This window comes from Eumetopias jubatus, unplaced genomic scaffold (genome assembly GCF_037043125.1).
Source record: "Eumetopias jubatus isolate StellerSeaLion01/CBP00866 unplaced genomic scaffold, mEumJub1_p1.0 scaffold_8, whole genome shotgun sequence".
Taxonomy (NCBI): domain Eukaryota; kingdom Metazoa; phylum Chordata; class Mammalia; order Carnivora; family Otariidae; genus Eumetopias; species Eumetopias jubatus.
The window spans coordinates 44,589,787-44,617,576 of NW_028274814.1; the positions used below are offsets into that span (position 1 = coordinate 44,589,787).

The following is a 27,790-nucleotide window of genomic DNA, read 5'->3' on the forward strand; positions in this document are numbered from 1 at the left end:
GAGTTTAGCGGCCAGAGCGACTCTGCAGGGAGGTGGCAGGAAAGGCTCGGAACAGCTGCCGGAGGTGACGGAGCGGCGGCCCCGCCCGGTGTGCTGGAAGACGAAGCTTCCAGGTAGCGGCCCGCAGAGCCTGACCCAGGGTACGACGGGGCAGTCGCCGTGAGCCCACGGTCCCTGGGCGGCCTCTTTAAGGGAGGGGGCGGAGCCACGTGGAAGGATCGTGAGGGTGAGGTCACGTGGTTGAGGGCACTTGCGGGGCACCGCGGAAATTTGAGGGAGCGCTGCTGTTGGGGTGGACACCATGTGACACCCCTTCCCCCACTACATCCTGTGCCTTGGGGTTCAATGGGGTGCACGTGGTGGGGCTTGGGATCAGTCCCAGGGACGGGGGAGGGGGCGTGGCAACCCTGTCTCAGCCAGGCTTCCATCAAAGTGGCCAATTTTAGGATTTCTAGATCCGAGTTTTAGACTGCTCCATCTCTCATTCCTCGTTTGCAGAAGTGACTCAGTGCCTCCGCAATCCAGCCTCCCTGTGCTTCCCGCCCCTCCCCCCCAGTGTTCGGGGACCTCCAGCTTCACATTCTCTTTCCTTGCAGCTCCAGATATCCTGAGCCCAGGTCCCCCCAGCTCAGTGCAGCCATGAGTGCCGAGGTGAAGGTGACAGGGCAGAACCAGGAGCAATTTCTGCTCCTGGCCAAGTCGGCCAAGGGGGCAGCGCTGGCCACACTCATCCACCAGGTGCTGGAGGCTCCTGGGGTCTACGTGTTTGGGGAACTGCTGGATATGCCTAATGTTAGAGAGGTGGGTTCCTGGCCTGGAGAGCCCACAGGGAAGCTTGGGGCTAAGTTTGAATTTGAGAATGGGTGGGCAGGGTTCATTTGCAACTCCATAACCATTCAGCTGAACAAGAATACGATGATGATTAATTAACAGCCGCAAAAATAAGTAGACAAGTAAATCTCTTACCTTCCTCTGGTGATGAATCATCTGTAAAACCCACTATTTTTCATTTTTTAAACAAAGGAGCATGTGATTCAGAAAAGGAGACCTGATATTCCAGCCTGTCTCCGCCAAGGTAGTAGCTCTTAAATAAAATCATGTCACCTTGATGAGGTCACTTTTACTCTAGGACCTCTGTTTTTCTCTTTTAAAATCAGAGCTGATACTGCCCCTCACCCTCAATTATAGAAATCAGGTCAGATTATGGGAAGTGTGAAGTCCAGTACAAATGGAAAGAACGAACATGAAATTGGCATACTCTCCTCTCCCCACTTTGTACCCTTTGTTAATTCACTTAGTCAAGAAGTGTTAGAAGGTGTCTTTCCCCCCAAAGACGTGGCAAGATGCTAGGAACACAGCAGAGAGAACTGTTCACATGGAAGTGGCAGAGTAAAGGGGTGCCTGGGTGGCTCAGTCGGTTAAGCGTCTGCCTTTGGCTCAGGTCATGATCCCAGAGTCCTGGGATCGAGCCCCCGCATCGGACTCCCTGCCACACGGCAAGTCGGCTTCTCCTCTCCCACTCCCTCTCTCGCTGTGTCTCTCTCTGTCAAATAAATAAATAAAATCTTAAAAAAAAAAAAAGAAGTGGCCGAGTAAAGAGTTTAAAGTGTAGAGTGGGTGAATCACCAAGATGTATGACATAAGCCCCAGTCCTGAGTTGCTATGGCATTGGTATGTGGGCAAACTATGGTAAATTTTTGAGGGCCAGTGATTGACTGAGTCAATGGATTTAGCCTTTGGGATCACTCTGTGGTATTTGGAGAACACTCTGGCTGCCTTCTTTCCCTGCTTTCCTGTACAGTGGAACTAAAGAGGGTCCATTAGGGTGAAGAAAACGAAGCATTTATTGGATGCTTATTTATCTCTCTGCTAGTCATCTGGGAATACCAGAAAAGTACAAGATGCGGTGCTTAATACCCTTCCAAAACTTATATTCAGTTGCAGAGATAAGATGAATGGATATGGATGTGTAAATTACTTACTTAGCAAGTATTTATTGAGAGCCGAATACATGCCCAGCTTTGCTAGACCTAAGTGGGAGGGATACCAGGGCCTGGGTCTGTAATCCTATTACAGATAAGATATTCTTGGGTAACAACCTAAGGATTTCATCGATTTAAGTGCCAGAATGAGTGATCAGTGATAGGAGATGAGATCTGGGTGATGAAGCCTCTTGGATGCTACAGGTCTGATGCAGAGACCACAAATTCCAGCGCCTGCTGAGGCCGATATGTGCAGCTGTCAGAGATGAGTGAGGCTAACGCAGGAGTGTTTGGTGAATTGGCAAGGACAGCAGACTGCCTAATGATATTCAGATTCAGAAATACTAAACACACTCTAAGGACCAAAACACAATTTGCAATGTCTGGGTGTGCACGTGCCCACACACACTACTGAACACTCTGAATGTGTTCAATTCTGAATTTAGGGTAAGAATGAAGACGTATGGAGGAAGAGGGCATGGTGGATTGGGAGGGGGGAGGGTAGTGTAAATAAAGGCCTTGAGGTGGAAATCAGGCCTTTCAGTGGGGAGAGTGATCAGAGAGGCAGAGTGGTCTGGGAGAGCGGATGGGAGAGGGGAAAGATGGGGCCAGAAAGTGGAATTCAAAACGGAATGAAGCTGGGAAGCTGGAGAGAGGCCCGTCCTGTCACGTCTTCCTTCATATTCTTGCAGCTGGCTGAGAGTGACTTCGCTTCCACGTTCCGGCTGCTCACAGTGTTTGCTTACGGGACATATGCTGATTACTTAGGTAACCAGAGGGCTGGAGCTCTGGAGTAGTGGAAGTGGGAGAAGGGCAGTTTCTGGAAGGACTAGAAGAAATCCTAGGGGGGCGCCTGGGTGGCTCAGTCGTTAAGCGTCTGCCTTCGGCTCAGGTCGTGATCCCAGGGTCCTGGGATCGAGCCCCACATCGGGCTCCCTGCGCAGCGGGAAGCCTGCTTCTCCCTCTCCCGCTCCTCCTGCTTGTGTTCCCTCTCTCGCTGTGTCTCTCTCTGTCAAATAAATAAAATCTTAAAAAAAAAAAAAATCCTAGAAAACCCTCCTGGGGTACACAGGGTCAGGGTCAAGACCTGAATTGGCATGGAAAACTAAAACAAAAAAAGCAGCAGCAGTAGCAAGGGAAGGAGGCTAGGACTTCCCACAAAAGTGTAATCAGGATTTCCTACGCTTTGTCCTTTTCTCCTAGCTGAAGCCCGCAATCTTCCCCCACTCACAGAGGCTCAGAAGAATAAGCTTCGACACCTATCAGTTGTCACCCTGGCTGCCAAAGTCAAGGTGAGTGACAGTCCCCCCCCCCGCCCAGTCCTGAGCCAAAGGGGAATGTCCCTTCGAAGAGCCTGTCTGAAGGGAATTTGCAGTCAGACAGCCTTTGCCCGCAGTGTTGCTCTTTTGCCTTCCCCACCCCACCACGTCCCTCGTATCTGAAATCCACTACCTGCAGCCTTTCGGGCTGAATATTATTCTTAGTTTTCTGTTTTGTTTTTGTTTTTCATTCAACATTTTTTGCATCTTGGGTCAAAACAGCAACCAGGGTGCCATTCACTTGTTTAGCAATCACCTTCCTCCTCACTAAAGAAAGTCCCACACAGGGGCGCCTGAGTGGCTCAGTCAGTTAAGGGTCTGCCTTTGGTTCAGGTCATGGTTCTGGGATCCTGGGATCGAGCTCTGCATCGGGCTCCCTGCTCAGCGTGGAGTCTGCTTCTCCCTCTCCCTCTACACGCCCCCCGCCACCAGCTTGTGCCCACTCATGCTCACGTGTGCACGCTCTCTCTCTCAAATAAATAAAAATCTTAAAAAAAAAAAAAAAGTCCCACTCAGTCTCAATTTTCAGATCTGGGAATAAGGCTCTCTCTCTTCTGGCAAAGTGCGAGGCTTCTATTTGCTAAAGTCAAAAGTGTATAACCCAGAAGTATCTCTGTAGTTCCAGTTAGGTTCAGTTTTTTATTAAATATCCCTCTCCCACCCACCTACATTCTCTCAGCTGTTACTTGACTCTCCTGTGGTCCTCATGATTTTACCTAAACCAGGCTCTCTGTCATGAGGTGCCTCTGTGGAAGGAAGTGGGGATAAACGATAAATAGTAACTCAGAGCCCTCCCCCACCAGTTCCTGTTACATCAGGCTTATCTGGACCAAGGTCTGTGTGCTGTCCTGAGCTATGGCCAGAGGACTGACAGCCAGACAGTTGTCACTTTCTTTCCCTGTGGGGTGGGAGGTCAAGGGTGGTAGGGGAACGTAAATCTTCTATCTTATTTGCAGTTGTCTTTCTCGGGATGTTATTTTTCAGGGGGCGATACTTTTTTTTTTTTTTTAAGATTTTATTTATTTGAGAGAGAGAGAGAGCACGAGAGGAAAGAGGGTCAGAGGGAGAAGCAGACTCCCTGCTGAGCAGGGACCCCGATGCGGGACTCTATCCCGGGACTCCAGGATCATGACCTGAGCCGAAGGCAGTTGCCCAACCAACTGAGCCACCCAGGTCAGGGGGCGATACTTTCACTTATTTTGCCTTAGAACCAGCCTTTTAGAGGAAATCCTTTAGGAGGAGTAGGAGTGGAGAGTAGGCAGGGGAGCTGAGGCTGGGGGGGAAGGAGGGAAGAATCTTGGAGGCGCTTCTGTGCTGCAGAGCCTCACAGATCCCCGCCCGACCTCCCTGCACCCCAGTGTATCCCATATGCAGTGTTGCTGGAGGCCCTTGCCCTGCGGAACGTGCGGCAGCTGGAAGACCTTGTCATAGAGGCGGTGTACGCCGACGTGCTCCGTGGCTCCCTGGACCAGCGCAATCAGCGGCTGGAGGTTGACTACAGCATTGGGCGGGACATCCAGCGTCAGGACCTCAGTGCCATTGCTCGAACCCTGCAGGAGTGGTGAGACGGGTGCCCGGCCCTGTTCCTTCTCTCCTCACTCCGGGAAAGGGGGAGGCGCTTGGGAGGGGGAGGGCTGGGCTGGGCTGCAGAGGTGGAATCCCAGAGGATGAAGGGAGAGGAGCTCATTCCTCCAAAAGCTTCTGAGGGCAAAAGGGAGCAGAGGAGGGCCTGCGGGGTGAGAGGCCAGAAGCAGTGTCCTTGGCATAGTCCTTGGGGGAGGGGGAGAGCAGTACTCTTAAGAGGATCCTCACCGGGGTGTTGGATCCTCACTTGTCTTAAGCGGGATTCATCCCATCCGTCTTGTAAGCAGCACTGTCTGTAGGCCATGGGTCTCTCCCACTTCCGTTTTTCTCTTTGTGTTCTTGTCTGAATTCAATATACCTTTTTTCCCCTCTCTCCAGCATCTACCCGGTGCTGTTTGTAGTTCCTCCTCTCGCATGTTGCACGTTACTCCAGGCACTTCACCTCTCTTATCTCCCCCCCACCCCACCCTGAGTGTCTTTGTGGCTCCTAGGACTACTGTTGCACGTGGTTTCCAGGCGCCCTGGCGAAGGTTCCTAACTCAGACGAGGGGTTTGTGTGCAGGCTATTCTGAGTCTGTTTTTCGTGAGCATGTGCTCACAGCCTCCTCCTGCTGATGCGTCTCCTCTCCTGATTCTCGCAGGTGTGTGGGCTGTGAGGTGGTGCTGTCAGGCATCGAGGAGCAGGTGAGCCGCGCCAACCAGCACAAGGAGCAGCAGCTAGGCCTGAAGCAGCAGATCGAGAGTGAGGTGAGCGGGTGAGAGATCGGGACAGGCCCAAGCTCCCGCCACCTGGGCCAGTTGTCCTGTGCAGATGGGTTGGGACCGTGGCTGTAGCAAACAGACAAGGTAGGCAGAGACGGTCTGATTCTGGGACTTTCCTTACTATCCCTCATTTCTTTCATCCGGGTAGGTCGCCAACCTTAAAAAAACCATTAAAGTTACAACAGCAGCGGCCGCCGCAGCTACATCTCAGGACCCTGAGCAGCACCTGACTGAGCTGAGGGAACCCGCCCCTGGCACCAACCAGCGCCAGCCCAGCAAGAAAGCCTCAAAGGGCAAGGGGTGAGCCGCTGTGGCGGGGACCGCTTGCTTTTGGGGTGTCCTGCTTTTACTTCAGAGACCTGGCTGTCCTCACCCCCTGTAGTCATTTGCATGGGGGTAGACAGTGGGGGGAGCCCGCAGGGGTGAGGGGATTCCCTGCAGCCTCTCTCTCTCTCTCTCTCTCTCTTCCCCTTGCCAGGCTCCGAGGGAGCGCCAAGATTTGGTCCAAGTCTAACTGAAGGGACTGTCGTTTCTTCCCTGGGGATGCGGGGTCCGAGCTTCCTGCCTGTCCTTTAGGAGTCCTCCGAGAGCCTTCCTGTGCCCCTGGTCAGCTGATAATCCTAGGTTCATGACCCTTAACCTCCCTCTTCTCTCCCGATCCCCAAGCGTAGATCACACCTTCTCTAGGGAGGAGGCAAGTACAAGTCATGTTTTTGTTGGTACTTCTGCTTTATGTGACTTTATTATGTGTCCCATTGTCTCCCTCCCCCTCCCTGCCGTGCTCTCTCCCTGTTTCTTTAAAGGGGGGAGGGCGGCCAGTGTCTATCCCTGTTTATTATACGTCATGGAGTTGGGGGGGGGGCTGCTGCTTCTCCAGCATAACCCACATGTGTTTCTTCTCGGACCACCCCGCCCCTGCATGCCTACTCCCCGATTTGTACTGCTTACCCCCAGCCTATCTGGGCAGCATCTGAAGAGCCATAGGCCTTCCACCTTGGTTCCCACCCGGAGAATTGTGGGAGCCAGTCTGCCGTTCTAGGAGTCACTGGACACTTTCATCCTAGAATCCTGTCACACCAGAGTTGTTTCCTTTCCTCTCTCCTCTTGGGTCCTGGGGATGCTGCTGCTTCAATGACCCCAGAGCCGAAGAAGGGCAGCTGTCTCTTGAGATGTTGAGAGATGGCTCTTTCTTACCCCTGGCTATCTTGGAAAGCCTGATGGCAATCCGGGGAGGATTTATACTTCCTTTTGTGAGTTTGATGGGGAAGGGAAGGGGATATATAGATTGTATTAAAAAAAAAAAAGCATATATACATATATCTATATATAACATGAAACCGAAATAAATCTATGAGAAGTCTATCTACAAACATGCCCGGAAACGGGTATCTTCTGTCTTTGATATGTGTGGATGGGAAGAAGGCTCATTGTCCGTCCACTCTAAAGCAAAGTGCTGGAAAAAGAAAGGAATCAGATACTAGGTGCTGAGTCCTGGCCTAGGAGCCAGGAGACCTAGATCTTGAGTCATGTGACTTTGGACAAATTGCTCAGTATCCCAGCACTCATTCAGAAGGAGCGGATACTTCCTGGGCACCAACATGTGCAGAACGCTGGACATGCAAAATGACTGTCCCTGGCCCTCCTCCCAAGGAGCTGGGCTTCAGTCTGTTGCCTTCCTTCTTACAGAATTATAAGGGGAAGAGTTGATAATAACCTTCGGTTTTTGTATCAGAACCACACAGAACTCTGAGATCTGCAGTAAGCAGCAGCAGGCTCCTGTCCGCTGTCCAAGGCAGACCTTCCTGTGCTGGGACGATTGGTGTCCTTGGTAGAGTGTAGTGCACTACTGTGCACTCTTTAGAATTGGGGAGCTCTAGTGTAAGGGACAGTTGACCGCCCCCCCACATGCACGTGAAGCGGTTGCCTCCTGAGGGCCCCAGTGTTGACTGAGCTGCTCTCCAGAGATTGTTTTTCTCTAGGTGGAGATTTAACACAGACCACTCTTTGTGGGTGCTAAAGGTCTCAGTCATAGAACTAGAAAGTGGGGTGGGATCCTGAGGTTTTGATTAAAAATGGGCTGGGCGCGCCTCTTGTCTTGAGGGGTCCATGGAGACTTACTGGGGCCCTACTTCGGGAGTTGACACTTCTGGCTTCTTGGTTACCTTTGTCCTCGATGAGCTTGTTGAGCCTGTTTTGTCTTGGTTCTCAGTCTCTACCTCTGCAATAAACCCTTTCTTCCTCCCGCACCCTCCAATGTGTAGAAGTTGCTAATTCCTGGCACTTGGAACCTGTCCTCCCCCTGCCCCGCCCCTGCCCCAGCTTTTCCGTTGAACTTAGTATCCTGTTTTCTTGAAAGCTAGTTCCAGCTAATGGCTCCATAACTTCTCTGAGCTTTCTAGTTCCAGCCTTCAGTGGATGGCTCCAAAGTCTAAGTGTGGGCTGAGCTGGGACTGCCTGGTTAACACCCAGAGAGGGAGGGGGCCTGTTGACATGTCCCTGAGGACACGCAAATTCCATTTGTCTTTGCCTTAGAAAGATGGGGCTCTTGGCTACCAAGGCATGAAGAAGGGGGAGCAGATGATTTGGGGGCTCAGTTTTTTGACCCTGAAACTTGGTTCAGGATTTAGAGATTGCATGTATAACCAAGCTCAGGGCACCAGAATATTTCCGACCAAGAATCTTACCACCACTGGCACACTCTCACACACTGACCCCCTGATGTACAGCAGGCTTAAGTGGTCTTAGGGCGGGACCACGATGGTAAGGGGAGGAGGAAGAGGACTTGCCTTTATGAGAATTCAGAGCCCATGAAACTGGTGACACTTAATTAAAAGACTAAGCCAAAGTGTCTGAAGCTAAAATCAGCGACTGGGCTGGTATAAATTTTTATGCATAAGAGCAAAGACAATGTCTGCAGTCAGTATTCATGAAATCCTGTTGAAGAGAGATGGGAAATTCTCTGTTGAGGTGTGTTTTCCAACATGGATGGGTAGAAGGGAGCTTTGGGCAGTCTAGGCAATGTATTAGTTATCTAATATGGTGTAACAAATTACCCTAAAATTTACTGGCTTAAAAACAACACACGTTTATTATCTCAGTTTCTGTGGTTCAGGAATGTGGGCACACTTTTCTGCCTCAGGGTCTCTCACAAGGCTGCAATCAAAGAGTTAGCTGGAGCCATGTCATCTCAAGGTTCCAATGGGAAGGACCTCCTTCAGTGTATCAGCAGGATTCACTACCTCATAGGTGGCTGGACCGAGGACCTCATTTCTGGGCTGGCTGTTGGTCAGAGGCAGCCCAGGTAGCCCCCTCCATCAGAGCAAGAGCCAGAGAGACTGTATCAGGAAAGCAGAATCAGTCTTTTAACTTAATCACAGAAGAAGTATCCCATCACTTTTACCAGTCACCAGGTCCAGCCTAGTGACTGTCAGAAGGCAGGGATCGTTGGAAGCCGTATTGGAAGTTTTCTACCACAGGCAGTGTTTCTGTGGGCCACCAGCAACAGAAACATCAGGGGAACTTTTGAAAATGCATATTCCTGGACCTTCTCCCCTCCCCCCCCCGGTTCCTACTGAATAAGAATCTCCAGGATGTGGACCAGAAATATGCCTTCACTGTCCTCACTGACTCAGCTCTGAGCTGAAAAGTCCCATTTATATAAGCAGACTTGCCCAGATTAGCGCCAGCTTGGACCAGCTGAGGAGGCTTCTTACTGCAGGGCCTTGGAGGACAGGTGTGGAGGCCCAGGGTCACCGTCTGGAAGAGAAGGATGTGCAAAGGTGAAACTTTGAGTACAGGACAAGAGAGAGGACTTGTCCTTTGAGGTTCTTAAGTATATGGTTAAGTAATTAAAAGTGTGATAAGTGCTAAGAAGTATAGGGTGACATGAAAGTACTTAACATAGGGATCTACATTTTACCTGGGGTCAGGAAAGCCTTCTTCAAGGATGTGACCTTTCAACTGAAACTAGAAGCCCAAGTGGCAGTTAGCCTAACAAAGGGAGGGAGGATGAGCATTTTGGGTGGAAAGAACAGTGTGATGAATACCTAGTGGCAGAAAGTTTCATCCTGTGACCTACTGCCACTCCCCTAATAAGAAAGCATAATTTGGGGAATGGGGCAGGGAATATAATTCTATACTTAAATGTTCATTTGTCTATTCAATGAATTGGTAAATACATCTTGACTGAAAAATCTGAAATAATATAACCATAAGGTGTATGTTAGACCTCTTGACATTGGAGTTCTGGGTGATTTTTGTCTTTTTGCCAATCTGTTGTCCAATCTTTTTATGATACTTTAATATTAAGTGCTTACCACAGTCAAGCATTATTCTAAGTGCTTTACATATATATAAACTCATTTAATCCACACAACCACCTTCTGAGGTTGATACCGCTATTATCCTCTTCTGAATGTGACAGGAGAGGTACAGAGAGGTTATGTAACTTGCTCAGGACCACACCATAAGTGGAGTAGGCGTACCCCACCCCCATCACTCCCAGTGCTCCTGGACAGAATGCATGGGGCCACTATCTGAGATCTCAGAGAAGTAAATGGTAGCAGGGAGAAAGAAACCAGAATTTGAAGTTCCATGAAACCAGTGGTGAGTTTGCCATCCCCCCCATTACTGCCCAGAGTGGACTCAAAGGTCACCCCAAACCCAGAAGTGTGCATCAGGTGTGAACTGAAAGAACTCCTCTTGGAGCCATCTATTGCAGGTCTGAGGAGCCGGAAAGGGACTCCTAAGGGTCAGAGAATAGGGGAAGCTCCTGTTTTTCTTTTTTCCTTCTCTTCTACCTCTAACCCCAGGCAGTACCATGGCGGGGTAGCTACAGAAGCATAATGACAGCAACAGTGGGCAGGCACTGAAAACTGACGGAGGAGAATTCCTCTAGCACAGGAGCTGTGGTCTCAAGAGTGCGAGGCAAATCTGCTTTTTCCCTTTGTTCTCTTGATGCTTAGTCAGGTACATAGTGGAAAATGCTCAGCAGAGTAGAGAAACTAAAGCCCCCCCCCCGCCTTTTTTTTTTTTTTTGGCCAGAGGATTGGGAAACGAAGACCCAGAGAATCAAAGTGTCAGGGAGATCAGAGAGAGCAGGGAAATCGAGAGTCCCATAGAGTTGTGTGTGAACTCCTGGGCTCACCTCAAAGCTGCACATGGATCTGACCTTAAACATCTTACCAAAGCTTTATGAATTGAGCTACAGGGTGGACCACTGTCCAGGTCTGACTGACCACTGGGTGGCACACATACGAGACTGATGTAGATAGCACCACAAACTGAAAATTAAACTGATGTTGAAACCACAATCCAAAGAAGGTAGGTTGCTGCTTGAACCAAACCTGGTCAATCACCTGCTAAAACAAAAAACATTCCCATTAGGGTTTTAATAAGATCCAGAGTCTCAAACAATATTCAAAATATCCAGGATACAATCTGAAATTGCCCAGCATACAAAGAACTCTCCAGGGAAAAGACAACCAACCCCAACATGACAGAAATGTTGGAATTGGAATTTAAAGCAAAGACTTCAAAGCAGTCAGTATAACCATACTGGAAGAAGAAGGGGAGAATGCTTTTGAAACAAATGGTAAGATAGGTTAAGCAAAGAAATAGAAGACCTAAGGAAAAGACAAATGGAAATTTTAGAACTGAAAAGTAGAAGTAGCCAAAATAAAATATTCACTGGATAGCAGAATGGAGATGACAGAGGAGTGACTTTGAAGATAGTCAATATAAATTATGCAATCTAAACAAATAAAAAAGATAAACAAAACAGAATCCCAGGGACCTGTTGGACAAGACCAAGAGATCTAACATTTGTGTCAACAGAGTCCCAGAAGGGGAGGAGTATGAAATAGAAAAATTATTGGAAGTAATCATGGCTAAAATGGTTCCAAATTTGGCAAAAGACAAACACAGATTCAAGAAGCTTGGTGAAGAGCAAACAATATACTCAAGTCTATGACCAGATATAATAATCAAATTGCTTGAAAATAAAAGACGTAGAAAAATATCCAAAGAACATCTAGAAACAACTGATTTCATATAAGGGAACAATGACTCAGATTACTGCAGATTTCTCATCAAAACTATGGAAGCCAGAGGAACTGGAATCACACTTAAAGTGCTGAAAGAAAGCTGTCAATTCAAAATTCTGTACCCAGTGGGGGCGCCTGGGTGGCTCAGCCAGTTAAGTGTCTGCCTTCAGCTCAGGTCATGATCCTGGAGTCCCGGGATCGAGCCCCGAGTCAAGCACCCTGCTCAGCAGGGAGTCTGCTTCTCCCTCTGCCCCTCCTCCTGCTCATGCTCTCTCTCTCAAGTAAATAAATAAAATCTTTAAAAAAAAAATTCTAGGGGCACCTGGGTGGCTCAGATGGTTAAGCATCTGCTTTTGGTTCGGGTCATGTCTCAGGCCTGGGATCGAGCCCCACATCGGGCTTCCCGCTCAGTGCAGAGCCTGCTTCTCCCTCTCCCTCTGCCATTCTCCCTGCTTGTGCTCTCTGGCTCTATCTCTCTGTCAAATAAATAAATAAAATCTTTAAAAAAATTATATATTCAATGAAAATGTTACTCAAATTCACATAAAATAAAGACATTATTATGTGAAGGAAAGTATAAGGATTTGTCACTAGCAGAGCTGCTCCTAAAGAAATGCTAAAGGGGGCACCTGGGTGGCTCTGTTGGTTAAGCGGCCAACTCTTGATTTTGGTTCAGGTCATGATCTCAGGGTCAAGAGATGGGGCCCCATGTTGGGCTCCAGGTTCAGCAGGGAGTCTGCTTCAGGATTCTCTCTCTCCCTTTGCCCCTCCCCTTGCTTGCTTGCTCTCTCTCTCTCTCTCTCTCAAATAAACAAATCTTTTTAAAAAATAAAAGAGGGGCGCCTGGGTGGCTCAGTCACTAAGCGTCTGCCTTCGGCTCAGGTCATGATCCCAGGGTCCTGGGATCGAGCCCCGCATCGGGCTCTCTGTTCGGCGGGAAGCCTGCTTCTCCCTCTCCCACTCCCCCTGCTTATGTTCCCTCTCTCACTCTTTCTCTGTCAAATAAATATATAAAATCTTTAAAAAAATTTTTTAATTAAAAAAATAAATGGGACATCAAAAAGAAAGAAACAGAAATGGTAAATATAGATTGTTCTCTTAAGTTCTTTAAAATATTTATAACAGTTGAAAGTAAAAATTATAGGGGTGCCTGGGTGGCTCAGTCGTTAAGCGTCTGCCTTCAGCTCGGGTCATGATCCCGGGGTCCTGGGATCAAACCCCGCATTGGGCTCCCTGCTCCGCGGGAAACCTGCTTCTCCCTCTCCCACTCCCCCTGCTTGTCTTCCTGCTCTCACTGTCTCTCTCTGTCAAATAAATAAATAAAATCTTAAAAAAAAAAAGAAAGTAAAACTTATAAAACTATGATGGGTTTTCAGCATTTGTAAATGTAATACATATGACAACTACAACATAAAGGAGAGACTGCCTTTCAATTTACATCTTATTTTTATTTTCCTTCCTCTATGTTCATCTGTTTTGTTTCTTAAATTCCACATGAGTATTGTCTTTCTCTGACTGAATTATTTTGCTTAGCATAATACTCTCTAGCTCCATCCTTGTCCTTACAAATGGTAAGATTTCATTCTTTTTTTATGGCTGAATAATATTCCATTGTGTATATACACCACATCTTCTTATCCATTCATCTATCGATGGACACTTGGGCTGCTTCCATAATTTGGCTGCTATAAACATAGGGGTGCATGTGTCCCTTTGAATTAGTGTTTTTGATTTTTTGGGTAAATACCCAGTCGTGTCATTACTGGGTCATAGGGTAGTTCTATTTTTAACTTTTTTTAAAAAAAGATTTTATTTATTTGACAGAGAGAGATAGCGAGAGAGGGAACACAAGCAGGGGGAGTGGAGGAGGGAGAAGCAGGCTTCCCGCCGAGCAGGGAGCCCGATGCAGGGCTCGATCCCAGGACCCTGGGACCATGACCTGAGCCGAAGGCAGATGCTCAACGACTGAGCCACCCAGGCGCCCCTATTTTTAACTTTTTGAGGAACCTCCACACTGTTTTCTAGAGTGGCTGCACCACTTTACCACACGAGTTGAGTGTTGCAACAGACATTATGTGACCTGCAAAGCCCCATATCATCTGGCCCTTTACAGAAAAAGCTTGCCATGCCTGCCCCAGGGCAACCACTTAAAAAAAAAAAAAAGTAAAAGAAAAATTTAGTGAAAAAAATAAAGTAGAATACTTTAATAATATCCAAATGGGGGCACCTGGGTGGCTCAGTTGGTTAAGTGTCTGCCTTCAGCTTGGGTCGTGATCTCAGGGTCCTGGGATCGAGCCCTACATGGGGCTCCTAGCTCACTGGAGAGTCTGCTTCTCCCTCTGTCCCTCTGCCCCTCGTCCATGCTTCTGCAAGCATGCTTTCTCTCACAAATAAATAAATAAATAAAATCTTATAAATGAATAAATAAACAAACAACATCCAAATAAACCAAAAAAAGGCTGGAAAGTGGAGATAGCTGAATTATAAACAGGACCAAACAATAATAAAATGATAGAAGTAAATTCAACCATATTAATACTTATATTAAATGTAAGTAGCCTAAAACACCAATTAAAAGAGATTATAAAAATGGATTTTAAAAAAACACAAAAGATCCACTTATATGCTGCCTTCCAAAAAACCCATTTTAGGGGCGCCTGGGTGGCTCAGTCCTTAAGCGTCTGCCTTCGGCTCAGGTCATGATCCTGGGGTCCTGATCGAGCCCCGCATCGAGCTCCCTGCTCAGCGGGAAGCCTGCTTCTTCCTCTCCCACTCCCCCTGCTTGTGTTCCCTCTCTCACTGTATCTCTCTCTGTTAAAAAACAAAACAAAACAAAACAAAACAAACCCTATTTTAAGTATAAAATAGGTGGATTAAAAGTAAAAGTATGGGAAGACATATACCATGAAAACACTAATCAAAAGAAGGCTGAACTGGCTATAGTAATATCAGGCAAATTAACTTCAGAGCAAAGAAAATTACCAGGGTTAAAGAAGAACAGTACATAATGATTTAAAAAAACAAGTTTGTTTTTTCCAAGAAGACATTATTCTAAATGTCTCTGCATCTAACTACAGAGCTTCAAAATACATAAAGCAAAAACTGACAGATAAAGGAAAAAAATGGGCAGATCCACAATTGTAGTTGAAAATGTCAAAACTCTTCTCCCACTAACCAATAGAACAAGTAAACAAAATTAGCTGATGTATAGAAGTATGTAGAACTGAATGATGTCATCAACCAATAGGATCTAACTGAAATTTATAGAACACTTCCCCAACACAGCAGAATCACAATTTCTTTTCAAGTACACATGGCACATTTACCAGGATAGATCATGTCCTGAGTCATAAAACAAACCTCAACAAATTTGAAAGGATTGAAGTCATACAAAGTCATACAAAGTATAATGGAATTAAAACTAGAAATCAGGGCGCCTGGGTGGCTCAGTCGTTAAGCGTCTGCCTTCGGCTCAGGTCATGATCCCAGGGTTCTGGGATCGAGCCCCACATTGGGCTCCCTGCTCCGTGGGAAGCCTGCTTCTCCCTCTCCCACTCCCCCTGCTTGTGTTCCCGCTCTCGCTGTGTCTCTCCTCTGTCAAATAAATAAATAAAATCTTTAAAAAAAAAATAAATAAAATAAAATAAAATAAAACTAGAAATCAGTAACAGAATAATAACAGGGAAATCTCCAAACACATGGAAACTAAACAACATACTTCTAAATAACCGAAGGATCAAAAAGGAAGTCCCAAGAGAAATTAGACAATATTGTGAACTTAACAAAAATGAAAATATAGGGGCACCTGTGTGGCTCAGTTGGTTAAGTGACTTTGGCTCAGGTCACGATCTCAGGGTCCTGGGAACCAGCCCCATGTTGAGCTCTGCACTCACTGGGGAGTCTGCTTGTCCCTTTCCCTCTGCCCCTCCCCTCCACTCATGCTCTCTCTGCTCCTCTCTCAAATGAATAAATAAAACCTTTAAAAAAAAAGGAAAAAACAATATCAAAATATGTGGGATACATCTAAAGCAGTGACTCGAGGAAAAATTATAGCATCAAATGCTTAATTAGGAAAGAAGAAAGGTCTCCAGTCAACAATCTATACTTCCACATGAACAGCAAAAATAAACACAAAGCAAGCAGAAGGAAAACATAATAAGAGCAGAAATTAGTGAAATTTAGAGGTGCCTAGCTGGCTCAGTGAGTAGACCATGCAACTCTTGATCTTGGGGTTGTGAGATCAAGACCCATGTTAGGTGTGGAAATTACTCAAAATAAAAAATCTTAAGAAAAAAATTAATGAATTGAAAACAGAAAAATAGAAAAAAACAAATGAAGCCAAAGTTAATTGAAATGATCGATAAAATTGATAAACCTCTAGCCATACTGACCAGAAATTTTTTTAATTTAAAAAAGACTGGCTGGCTCAGTTGGTAGAACATCTGACCTTTTTTTTTTTTTTTTAAGTATGCGACTCTTGATCTCAGGGTTATAAGTTTGAGCCCCACATTGGGTGTATAGATTACTTAAAAATAAAATCTTTAGGGGCGCCTGTGTGGCTCAGTCCATTAAGTGTCTGCCTTCAGCTCAGGTCATGATCCTGGGGTCCTGGGATCAAGCCCCACATCGGGCTCCCTACTTGGGGGGAAGCCTGCTTCTCCCTCTCCCACTCCCCCTGCTTGTGTTCCCTCTCTCGCTCTCTCTCTGTCAAATAAATAAAATCTTTAAAAAAAATTAAATTATAGGGTGCCTGGGTGGCTCAGTTGGTTAAGCGACTGCCTTCGGCTCAGGTCATGATCCTGGAGTCCCGGGATCGAGTCCCATATCGGGCTCCCTGCTCAGCAGGGAGTCTGCTTCACCCTCTGACCCTCTTCCTTCTTGTGCTCTCTCTCATCCTCTCTCTCTCTAATAAATAAATAAAATCTTTTAAAAAAATAAAATAAAAATAAAATAAATAAATTAAAAAAATTAAATTATAAAATAATACAAAATACCAATATCAGGAATAAAACAGGAGATATCTCTACACTCCCCCACAGACATTATAAGATTAGTAAGGAAATACTACAAACAATCCTACACATAATTTCAACAATTTAGATGAAGTGGACCAACTACTTGAAAGCTACAAGCTACCAAAACTCACCCAAGGTGGGGAAAAAGATGTAAATATCAAATTTACAACTATAAAGCTTTTAGGAGATAACATAGAAAAATCTCAGTTATCCAGAGTTAGGCAAAGTGTTCTTAGATATGATATAAAATATGATATAAAAGAAAACAGTGATAAGTTGGACTTCATCTTCATTACAACTTTTGCTTTGAAAAAGATGTCAAAAAAAAAGGAAAAGAAAAGAAAAAGAAGATGTGAAGAGGAGGAAAAGACAAGGTACAGAATGGGAGAGAATTGTTTGCAAATGCTATTTAACAAAGGACTTCTCACCAGAATATATAAAGAACTCTCAAAACTCAACAGAAAGGAAATAAACAGTCCAATTTTGAAAAATGGCAGGAACTTAAATAGACACTTTATCAAAGAGGCTATGATGATGGCAAATAAGCAATGAGGAGACGCTCAACATCATTAATCACTAGGGAAATACAAATTAAAACCATGACAAGATATCTATTAGAATAAATAGAAGAACACCTATGCACTTAATAGAATGGGTCAAAGAAAATAAGAACTGACAATACTAACCACTGGCAAGGATGCAAAGCAACTGGGACTCTCTTACATTGCTGGTGGGAATGCAAAATGGTGCAGCCACCCTGGAAAATTTGGCATTTTCTTATAAAGCTAAATATGCACTTACCATATGACCTAGCAATCCCACTCCATTTCATTCCTAAAGAAATTAAGACATGGTCAGACAAAAACATGTGCACAAGCCTTTTAGCAGCTCTGATCATAATTGCCCCAAACTGGAAACTAGAGTATCCTCAGACAGGTGAATGGATAACACAGACTATAAAAACACAGAATACTACTCAGCAATAAACAGGAGTAAACTATTAATACATGCAACAACACGAGTGAATCTCAAAGGCATTATGCTGAGTCAAGGAGCTACTCTCATATATGATTTCATTCTATGACATTCTGGAAATGGCAGAATTATAGCAACGGAGAACAAATCAGTGGTTGTCAAGGTTAGGATTGGAGGAAGGGTGTGACTACAAAGGAACAGCAGGAGGGTGTTCAGGGTGATGGAACTGTTTTGATCCTGACTGTGGGGGTGCTTACACAAATCTGCATGTGTTAAAACTCACCGAACTGTGCACACACACACACACACACACACACACACACATACACACGGAGCAATTTTACTCTCTGCTTAAAAAAATACAAGATTTAAAAAACAGACATATTGGGCTACTGGCATTCATCATTTTAAATATGGTGTTATTACTTGAGTAAATTTTAGTATATGTTAAAAGTGTTTACAAATCACCAAGGAACGGTTTGAAGGACCCCCCCCCCCCCCGTGGTGAATCATTCTTTATAACACTTTGGTATCGTTTGTGTCAGTCTGAATTTTGAGTCCTGGCTCTTGCAGCCCTGCTAGGTAGCTAGCTGCATGGTGTGCAACAAGTCACCTCTCTTTCTTAAGCAGTGACAGGAGCGGGGGTTTGGAGGATCTCTGTAACTGTTACTAACGTGCATTGGAATCCTCTTCAACCTCGAGATCCTGCTTTAGTAGGTCTGGGGTGAGAAGGTCATCTGTGAGGTCTCTAACTCTAAATGTGCTATTTATATCCTATACCGGGTTTGCTTAAATTAAGATCTGAATTGGGAATCAGCTTCTGTCCCTCCCTGGCACGTTCCCTGTGCACTGGGAATTCCGCCCCCGACACACACAAATCCGGGATACCTTAACTAAATTCACCAGCAGTTTTCTAAGAACCTTTCCATCAAACCATTGCCCATCTCAGTGCGACCTTGACCTTTCCTAAGGTATTTCTGCTCCCCCTTTTAGAGACTCAATGGCCCCTCTACGGCCTCTGCCTTTCCCACGCCCCCTCTCCTATCCTCCAGCTTCATGTGTCCAAATGTCTGAGCCTCAGACCGCTCAGACGCGGGGTTGGCCTCTTGGCTGGAGAACACTGACATCTTGGAGATAATTGTCCAGAACCTGCAAGCTCTCCAGGCGGCAGGTGGCAGCAGATGAAGAGGATGGGATGGATGCTTAGGGAAACGGGGGTTGGGGGGGTAAGCCCACCCTATTCCTTTGCAAAAGACAAGGTCCTCAGGGAAGAAAAGAATCATAAAAGGCAGGGCGCCTGGGTGGCTCAGTTCGTTGAGCGACTGCCTTCGGCTCAGGTAATGATCCTGGAGTCCTGGGATTGAGTCCCGCATCGGGATCCCTGCTCGGTGGGGAGTCTGCTTCTCCCTCTGACCCTCTTCCCTCTCGTGCTCTCTATCTCTCATTCTTTCTCTCTCAAATAAATAAATAAAATCTTTAAGAAAAAAAAAGAATCATAAAAGGCAGAGAAAGGGCAAGGAACTCTGAGTACTAACTTAGCTCATCTCATCCCAGGGATAGTCCAGAGGGGCGGTGGGGGACAGTATTGAGCCCAGAGGGAGAGGTACTACCTGCTGGTCCTGGTCTCCCTAGAGTTACCATTTAAGGGTGGACACTGAGGACGGGAAGGCTCAGAGCTGTCAGCACTCTCTGCCCACCTTCCATAGCAGCCCTGCCAGCCTTCTGCACCCCGGGCCCCTTGGGTGCACTCCCCTCCCGCCGTGCAACCTGTGCCCCCCACAGGCTCTCCCCAGGGACGGAGGCTAGTGGGGACGCTGCTTCGGAGAACCAGCTACCCAGGGTCTTCCCTCCCCATGACCCTGGTCTCCTCAGTTTTTTTCTCTTACCTCTTAGCACCTCCTATGCCTAACTGGCCGTATCTTCACCTCCCCAGCTTCTAGTGCAGCCTCACCTGGATCCCATCTCTCCTATCTGAAGACCCCAGTGATGTCCAAGAAGGAGAGAAGTAAAAGCTACTTTTTTCTTTTTCCTATCCCAACTGGAATGGCCTGGGAGAAGGAGTCCTTGGCCCTTTCTGCTCCCTCAGCCCTTGGGACGAGCCATGCCCAGGACTGGGAGCATCAGGGCACGGCAGGTATGTGGAGTATTTAAGCGGACTTGGAATACGGGCTGGGAGACTGAAATACTGCGTTCTTCTCGTGGATCAACTCCTGGTTCTCTGGGTAACCGCTTTGTGACTTGGGCATTAGACTGCAGAAGGACAGAGGAAGGGGGCATTGGGTAAAGTGTGTTAGTAGGACCCAAGGCTCTTTGTTAGCCAAAGACGGAAAGCATCCCAAACTGCAAGCAGGGCTGGGTCAGAGTGGCCTCAAGCATTTGTTTCTACTTGTTCGTCTATAAAGCTGAGGCATGAAAAGTGTGAACAATAGTAACTGTAGCTGGGAGAACAGAGGGCTGGAGGCCAGTATGATGATTTCCAAGCTGTGTCTGGAAGTATTCTAGGAATCCCAAGGATAGACCCAGGGATGAGGACCACCAGAGAGCACTGAAGGAGCAAGACGGAGACACCTGGGTGGCTCAGTCATTAAGCGTCTTCCTTTGGCTCAGGTCATGATCCCAGGGTCCTGGGATCGAGCCCCGCATCGGGCTCCCTGCTCCCTCTGCCTGCCGCTCCCCCTGCTAGTGCTCTCTCTCTCTCCCTTTCTGTCAAACAAATAAATGAAATCTTTAAAAAAAAAAAAAAAGAGCAAGACAGAATAATCAGGGAGAAATCGGTCATTTATATCCCATGTATTGTGTCAAATGCTTTCTCTCTGCACTAACTCAACAGATTTCTCACCGTTCTGAGGTGTGGACCCATGTCCCGACTGCCATCGGTGCCTAGAAAGGCCCATTTTACAAAGTGGGAAACTGATGTTGAGAGATTAAGAATCTTTCCCAGTCATAGCTAAGTGGTGGAGCCAGGTCTTGCTCATGCCAGGCTGTATTCACCATTTCATTCCTCTAGATAATTCAGTCTCCCACCAAATATCAGCCATGGGGGAAATAATCTGAGTCTGACTATGTCCCCTGGATGTTGGGCCAAGGGCTGAGGGGATGGCCGTTGTGAATGAGGCCGGGCCCAGTTGGAGAGCTGACCAGAAATAAAATGTCAGCTTTCTTCCCGAGAGTTCCTTTCCTCTCTCTGTCCCCTGGCCCTCACCGTACACTGGCAGACAGCTCAGGAAGTGCCAGGGGGCTGGTTCTTGAGCACCTCACTTGGCAGCGGCTGCTGTTTTCCCGCCAACATATCCTTACTCACAACTAGTCACAGGCCCTAGGAATGAGTGCTGGGCTGAAGGGTGGTCCTCACCCAAGAGCAGGGAGTAAGGGTGAAAATTAGTTCATGTGTCTGAAAGCCAGGCTCTACATGGGAGAGCTTGTGAAACACTAGGTTGACTCACCTAGATAGAGATCAGGGCAACCCTTGCCCTGCTCCGGCCCCCACTCAGAACCATACCCATGAGTGCGGGCCCTGTGACTGAAATCCAGGTTGGCAGGTTGACCTGTAGCCTAAGGTTTTATAGGTAGTAGGGAACTTCGTAGCTGAGGTCCAGGGAAGTGGATGACCTGCCCAAGACCACTTGGCTAGGTTGGCTGTGGAGCCGAGGACCCAGCCTCTGGGCATCCTTTACAGGGCTGGCATGCTTTCAACGTGGCCTCCTCAGGAGACTGAGGAGAGCTGCTCCCACTCCCAGAGGAAGTAAATACGAGTCTATTTGGACAGAGCCCAGGTGACCCTTGAAACGGAGGGCTGTGCTCACTTTGAGTTCCATCATCTACAGTCAGCAACCCAGGTGGAGATGAATTCTCTCTACAGGCCCCCCCCCCCCCCCGCTTTTCAAAAGTTCGCACTACGCCCCTTCACTTTTACAAAAAGACCAACATTAATACTGGTTTTGGCTACCACAAAGAAGTATGAAGAGGATTTTTGCTCGTATGAGACAAAGTGAAAACAAGCTGTCAGCGTTGGTTTGCGGGAAGTTAGAGAGATGGCGCGCACCCTGAGCAGGAGAGTGGCCCCACCAAGCTCCTGCCCCTGGAACTATCCTCAGCTCCTCTGCATCCAGCCTAGCTTTGAACTGCCCGTGAGCTCTATTTTGTGCATCCCTTCACAATTTCAGAAAAATCTCAGAATTTCAGAAAAATTCCAGAGGTCATATTTCAGGTCCAGCAATGCGCAAGAACTTTTCCATGTAAGTTAATGGTAATCGATTCGCTTTATCCCATTTCAGCTTCCAAAAGTTTTTGCAGGAATGCTCTGCTTTTGATAGTGGAGGGGAACCTGTAGCTGTTTGACTTCTGAGATTCTTGGATTCCTTCAGCCACCGGGTTGGTTCCCTTAACCCTGCTCATGCGTCTTCACCAGCCCTATTGATTGAGATTTGGCACCTGCCCTTAAATAGAGTCAGTGCCCAGTTGTTGCACTCAACTTCATCCCTCTGCTCATTCAGCAACTAGATAGATGTCTGGAATCTGGTTGTTCGCAGAGGACATGGGAAAGATCCTCCCTTCCTTGAGAAGAGCCAGAGCCTTGAGTTATTTGTGTGTGTGTGTTTTTTAAGTAAGCTCTAGGCCCAACGTGGGGCCTGAACTCACAGCCCCAAGATTAAGAGTCGCATGCTCTGCTGAGCCAGCCAGGCACCCCCACTGTTTTGTTTTTTTCACTTTGATTTACCACAAACTGAAAAGAACTGAAGATTTTTATAAAGAACCCACCATCAGACCCTTACACGCATCTACCATCATTAAGTAAGTTCCCAAGAACAAAGTGACCCATTTGGCCGGGCCAGGTCAAGCAAGAGTGAACATCTTGAGAAATTTGAGCACCTCATGCCCTTCCAGTACCGCTCAGGTTCCAGATTAGTTTTCTTCTCTGGTCTCCTTCCCTGGGCTCAAATTCTTAACAACTGAGGGTGGAAGAACATTATCGACCCTGGAGGGCCTCCCCCTTGAAGGCCTGGGCCTTCCTGCTCGGTACCACAAGCGTTCCCACCCACAGTCCGGGGGACAAACTCTGCCCAAGGGTCAAGGGGCAGCAAACTCCCCAGGCGCCTAGGAGATATGCCCGACACTCCCCCCGTTTTCACCCACCAGCCCTAGTCCAGCTGACTTCCGCTGCTGCTTTCCATCTGCCAGGGCTCTGACAGTCCCACTGTTATCACCACTGAGGTACTGGGCTTGAACTCAAGTTCAGAAGGCCACAAGTGGAGACAGAGGGAAGGTAAGAAGGGGACTGGGAGACAGGAGGGTTGAAATTGAACGGGGACAAGATCAAAAGTAAAGCCAGAATCCTCCTTGGTCTTTTTTTTTTTTTTTTCCATTTTCCTTTATTCCATAAACACCTAGTTACAAGTTGCACAAATCAAAAAATAAAGGCAGAGAAAGGTGTAGGGAAGAGTTCTGTGATGTGCAGGGGTGGGAAGGGAGGAAGGGTTGGGAGCCAGTCCTCTCCCTCCACAAACAGCCCCGGATGAGGGCTATGACCCCTGCAGGGGGGGAATCTGAGGAGGAGGTGGGCCAAGATCCAGGGTAGCTGAGGGATGGAGGAAGCCCCTAAACCCAGAGCTCACCCCAAAAGCCCCTTCAATGCATGACAAGGGTAGAATGGGGAGGGTGAGGAGGTTCAAAGATGGAGCAGCAAAATGAAAAATCAAGTTAGCAGATACAGGAGAAGTGAAGTCATCATGGTAGGGGATTAAAGAAGGAAAAAGTAGGTAAAAGGAGCAGTGAAAGGTTCTCCCTGAGACCCCCAGGGAGAGGTGGGGGCCAGCTTGCCTGTTAATTTAATATTAAATTGGGAGTGGGAGTTGGAGAGGAAAAAGTTATTTCAGGGGATGATTTCTCAGCCTCTCAGCCTGTACCTGGAAGGGGAAGAGAGAAGAGCACAAGTCAAAACAAAGACAAAATATAAAAGCCAGGAGTTGGGTTTAATCCCCACTTCCAGTGAGAGCATTATTCTCTTTCTATACCAAAGAAAACTTATACCATCAAAGGCAGCATTTGCTGGGCACCTGGACTGCTGCTGCCTCGTGGCAGAGGCTTGGGCACAGGTACACTCCTCAACCCCCCTCCGTGCTCCACACCTTGCCTATTCTCCCCCCTCAATACTTACAAGAGAGGCTGAGGGCCTAGGGCCCTCACCAGTCATAGCGGCGGGACTGTCGGGAGGGGGAGTCCTCGGGTCCCTGTATAGCCAGGCGGGGAGGCCCCTCAGCCCTTCGTCCCCCACCCCCTGAAGCCTCATGCCGTCGAAATTCCAGAGGGCGCTGCTGCCGGAATCGGGACGTCTCCCTCCGCCATTCGTCATCAAACGCTGCGGCCTCACCTAAGAGCACAGAGACCAGACGTGACAACTTAAATTGATAGGTTGGGTCTGGAAGCAGATGCAAGAGTGAGCCACAGCCTTCTAAGATGAAGAGACAGGGCAAAGGTTGAAAGTGTTATGTGTGAGGATGTGTTGAGGGAAAGCAGCAATTTCTTTTCTTAGTATTTTGGGGTTCAGTATGGCTCCACTAGCTAATAAGCCAATAGTGATTCCAATATGGAAGCCACCAGCACACCTGAGGCATGACTACTGAAGAAAGAAATTAGGAACGGCATACTTATTAAGTTAAGGGGCACCATCCCAAGCACACAATAAGTATTTAATAAATATCTGTTGACTTGGAGAGAAAAAAAAAAAAACAGGGAAGAAAAAACTGATCCTGACAGTTGGCCCTTCCTTGGTGAGGATATTGCCAGCAACTGACTTAGCCCCTAAAGCTGACAACAAGGCTCAAGTGAGGTAAGACTAGAGGGCCCACCCCTAACTTTACCAAGTAATATCTACAGAGATAGGGAGAGAAAGTTTCTATCTCCTAGCTCACAGGAACCGGCCCAGGGGCTACTGGCCCAGGAGTAAGAAGGGTGATAGAGCAGGAAGGCAGGCTCACTCTCATCCAGGTTGATATAATCCTGCCGCTCCTCCTGGTCCCCTGTGCGGTGGTTTCGGGAGCGCTGGAGGATGTGAGCCCGGTCTCGGATGTGGTGCCCAATGGACATCTGCTCTAGCCCACTGTCTGAGTCCCGTACAGTCCTCCGGGTCTCCCGGATCTGGGATGAGGCAGAACATGGCACACTCAGCCACCCCTTCCAAAGCCCTGGTGACACCAAGCCAGGACAGACAAACCACCCACAACCCAGTCCTGAAAAAGGAAGCCCGGGTTTCTGGGTGTGCCATTCCGTTCTGCCTGCTCTGGGAAATGACAGGCCCTCCAACTCACCCCGCCTGGAGCCGAGCGCATCTCTGATGTCTCCTGGTAGACCTTCGGGGCACCATCCCCCGTGTTGGAGTAGGAGATGACAGTGGAGGATGAAAAGGTCTGGCAATTGCCTCCAGCTGTCATGTGTTCCTGAGGAGGGAAAGGTAGAGCAGGACTGAATGGCCCCTCTGGGGCAGGGGTCCCACACGTCCGCTGCCTGCTCTTGTCCACAGCTCTCTCATGAAACGTGGAAACTCAGAAAACATCAGGACTCATCAGTGCCCCCCCAGTTCCTCAGAGTCCAACGACAAGCAAGAGGGACCTGACAACGTGGAGCCTTAATTGCACACTGAAGAAGATCGCTGCTCCTACTTGCTACCCAGGCACGAGAGCAGGTAAGGGAACCCAGTGCCCTCCGGGTTCCACGACTTCATCCAGCTTGAGCCCTTCACCAGCACACTCTTCCCTGCCCCTGCCCCAGAGGACTCAAGAGCTGCCAGCCACCACAGAGCACAAGACTGCAAAAGCGTATGGGGCAAGAGCCTCACCATGTTCCCAATCATGTCGTTCATCATCCCAAACATGTCCATGAAGCCACCCGACTGCAGCAAAGAGATGGAAAAGAGAGTCAGGAAAGCACAGTCAGTGCTCAGATGGTCTCCTTTAGGTACCCTCTAGACAGACACATGGCTACACGTTCCCTTCCTCTTCTTCCTCCACACGCAGCAACTGCTCGGTCTCTTCATTAGCATGACCGGAATATGGAATGTTCTCTTTGAGTTTCCCTTCCTGTATCACTACTGCTGTCTTCCTCCTCAGTCTCTACGGCTGCTCTGATCCAATTTTCTTTCTCCCGACTGTCCTGTTTCCTCCTATCTTTAGGAAGCACACCCAAGTAAATGGATTCCGACCTATAAAAGGGTTGGCCGTTAAACTGTAAAAACAACAACAACAAAAAACTTCTAAAAGCCATCTTTGTGGGCCCTTCAACTGCATCTCCATCCTCAGATAGACAAACTTTGCTAGGCAATTACATTTTCCTAATAGGTATTGGCTCCTAGAATGCAGGAATCAAGAAGTTAGCATCTTGAACCCACAAGACTCCTAGCATACAACAGGCCCAGAGTTTGTGAGCACCTTAAAAATATTCTAGGGTTACCCATAAGGCTATTCCAGAGAACCACATTTGGAAATAACATCTAAGGGTATACAGTGTGTCTGAGAACGGAAGGGCACAAGGACATTAGGACTCACCATTCCCAGCATCCCAAAGGGGGAGACAGCCCCAGCCTGCAGGAAAACATAAAGAACAAATTAGAGACCACGTCCTATCTCACTACAATCCCAAACGGAGCCCATGGCCTCAGCTTTTTTTCCATCCTCCTCTCAAAAGGGGATCACAGAGCCCTTTTGCCAGACCCGTTCCCCCACTCCTAAAAAAGATCACTTCACTTGCTAAGTTGGCTGAAGTGCAAGAAAAGTCAAGGACTTTATTGACCACCCTCCAGCATTTCTTTTGGGTCTCAGGCATGTCACAGCACCATTACCTGCATCCTACGGCTGGCGGGCCTGGTCCCAGGCATGTTACCATCTGTGATGCTGAGGAAGGGGCTATATCCAAAGCCACCTGACAACATTCGGTTCATATGCTGCCGGTGAATAGCGAAGGGGTCCCTGTGGAGTGAGTATACAGTGTGGATGGCCGAAGGACCAAGCAGTCAACAACCCCCGCAAACCACCCCCCCCCCTCGACCCGCGCGGCCCCAGCCAAACGGAAAAGTCCTAGGGAAACAGTGGCACAGATGCCTAGTTCCTCTCTCTCAGTCTGAGCTGGAGCTGACGATCCAGCTGGTTCCAGCCAATGCCAGCAATGGGAACCCAGTCTATCTGAACTACTTAGAGGCCCGACGTGGAGTGGGATGAGCGCTCTAGAACAGGAGGGGGAGGGAATACTCACATCAGGAACATGGGATCCTCGGGCTCCACGTCCCTCATGAAGCGGAACATCCTGATTTTAGCTCCAGGGGGCTCCACACTGTAAAGATGTGGAGGCTCAAATACTCGGAGCTAGCCAGGCTTCTGCACACCCGGCTCAGTGTGGGGTCTCTCTCAGAACACTGTCCCTTCCAAATGCTGTAACCGACCCCCGCAAACTCCAGTGAGACCCTTCTCCAGGTGGCGTTCGGCACCACCCTCAAGGGAGAGAATAGCTCTTCAAACCTCTCAAGGAGGGCCGTGGAAAAATTTTCCAAGCCTCGCAGTTTTCTGCCTCTCCCCACTCACAGCCATCCTCTCCCCCGAGCCCTGACCAGAAGCATCCCCCCCTCCCCCGACGCCACTGTTCCGGATGCGAATCCCGAGGGCTGGCCCTCGCTCCAGCAATGACCCCAGCCACCTCGCCCCCTTCTTACCCCCCAGCCGCCTGCCTGGCCTTCCCCCGGGCGGGCCTCACTATCCCCACCGCCCCTGCCCGCCGCTCCCCCGGCCCCCGCCTCCCCGCCGGGAGAGCAGGAGCGGCGGGCCCGGCCCTCTCCCCTCCCCGCATCCCAGGCTCCCAGACCCGGCAGCCCCGCGGGCCCGCTCCCGCCCCGGCCCCGGCCGCCCGTTCTGCTCGAGCCTCACCGGTCCCCGATTCGGGCTCAGCGGCCCATCCGGCCGGTCTCGCCTCTCGGTGCGCTGCAGGATCGGGGGTTGCGGCCCAGGACGCGGGATTGGTCCGTGCTGGCTCTCCTCGGCCTCCCGCGCCGCCTCCTCCCACGGCTGCCACCTCCGTACCCACCCCCCCGTCGGCCCACGGAGCCCGAACCACGGCCAGGCCCGGACGGA

At 48.3% G+C, this 27,790-nt stretch overlaps 2 protein-coding genes across 7 annotated transcripts; one reads left to right on the top strand and one right to left on the bottom strand.

Moving 5' to 3' along the window:
- COPS7A (COP9 signalosome subunit 7A) lies at positions 1–25,538 on the top strand. Of its 6 annotated transcripts, XR_015768818.1 has the most exons (10): positions 1–140; positions 597–801; positions 2,675–2,750; positions 3,186–3,274; positions 4,660–4,862; positions 5,527–5,632; positions 5,796–5,947; positions 19,615–19,815; positions 22,860–22,944; positions 25,198–25,538. XR_015768818.1 is itself a non-coding variant. In XM_028121069.2 (8 exons), exons 2-8 carry the CDS (start codon positions 640–642, stop codon positions 19,619–19,621), a joined length of 795 nt encoding a protein of 264 aa, XP_027976870.1. In that variant the 5' UTR covers positions 1–140; positions 597–639; the 3' UTR covers positions 19,622–20,409. The 6 variants fall into 6 exon arrangements, 4 of the variants coding, with proteins under 4 accessions (XP_027976870.1, XP_027976867.1, XP_027976868.1 ...); XR_003611964.2 differs by lacking the exon at positions 22,860–22,944; XM_028121069.2 differs by lacking the exons at positions 22,860–22,944; positions 25,198–25,538 and having other exon boundaries at positions 19,615–20,409.
- On the bottom strand, positions 23,021–27,790 carry MLF2 (myeloid leukemia factor 2). Its single transcript, XM_028121070.2, has 9 exons — positions 27,587–27,790; positions 26,922–26,999; positions 26,512–26,638; positions 26,219–26,254; positions 25,513–25,566; positions 24,986–25,114; positions 24,656–24,815; positions 23,836–24,048; positions 23,021–23,584 (listed from the first exon to the last, which is right to left on the bottom strand). Exons 2-8 carry the CDS (start codon positions 26,969–26,971, stop codon positions 23,861–23,863), a joined length of 744 nt encoding a protein of 247 aa, XP_027976871.1. The 5' UTR covers positions 26,972–26,999; positions 27,587–27,790; the 3' UTR covers positions 23,021–23,584; positions 23,836–23,860.

Bases quoted from the DNA above. Each gene is read 5' to 3' on its own strand.
- COPS7A (XM_028121066.2), top strand. From the start codon at position 640: ATGAGTGCCGAGGTGAAGGTGACAGGGCAGAACCAGGAGCAATTTCTG. The intron at 2,751-3,185 runs GTAACCAGAGGG...CTTTTCTCCTAG, and splicing joins GACATATGCTGATTACTTAG to CTGAAGCCCGCAATCTTCCC. The intron at 4,863-5,526 runs GTGAGACGGGTG...TGATTCTCGCAG, and splicing joins GCTCGAACCCTGCAGGAGTG to GTGTGTGGGCTGTGAGGTGG.
- MLF2 (XM_028121070.2), bottom strand. From the start codon at position 26,971: ATGTTCCGCTTCATGAGGGACGTGGAGCCCGAGGATCCCATGTTCCTG. The intron at 25,567-26,218 runs GTGAGTCCTAAT...TCTTTGCTGCAG, and splicing joins CCTTTGGGATGCTGGGAATG to TCGGGTGGCTTCATGGACAT. The intron at 24,049-24,655 runs GTGAGCCTGCCT...CTGTGCTCTTAG, and splicing joins TTATATCAACCTGGATGAGA to GTGAGGCCGCAGCGTTTGAT.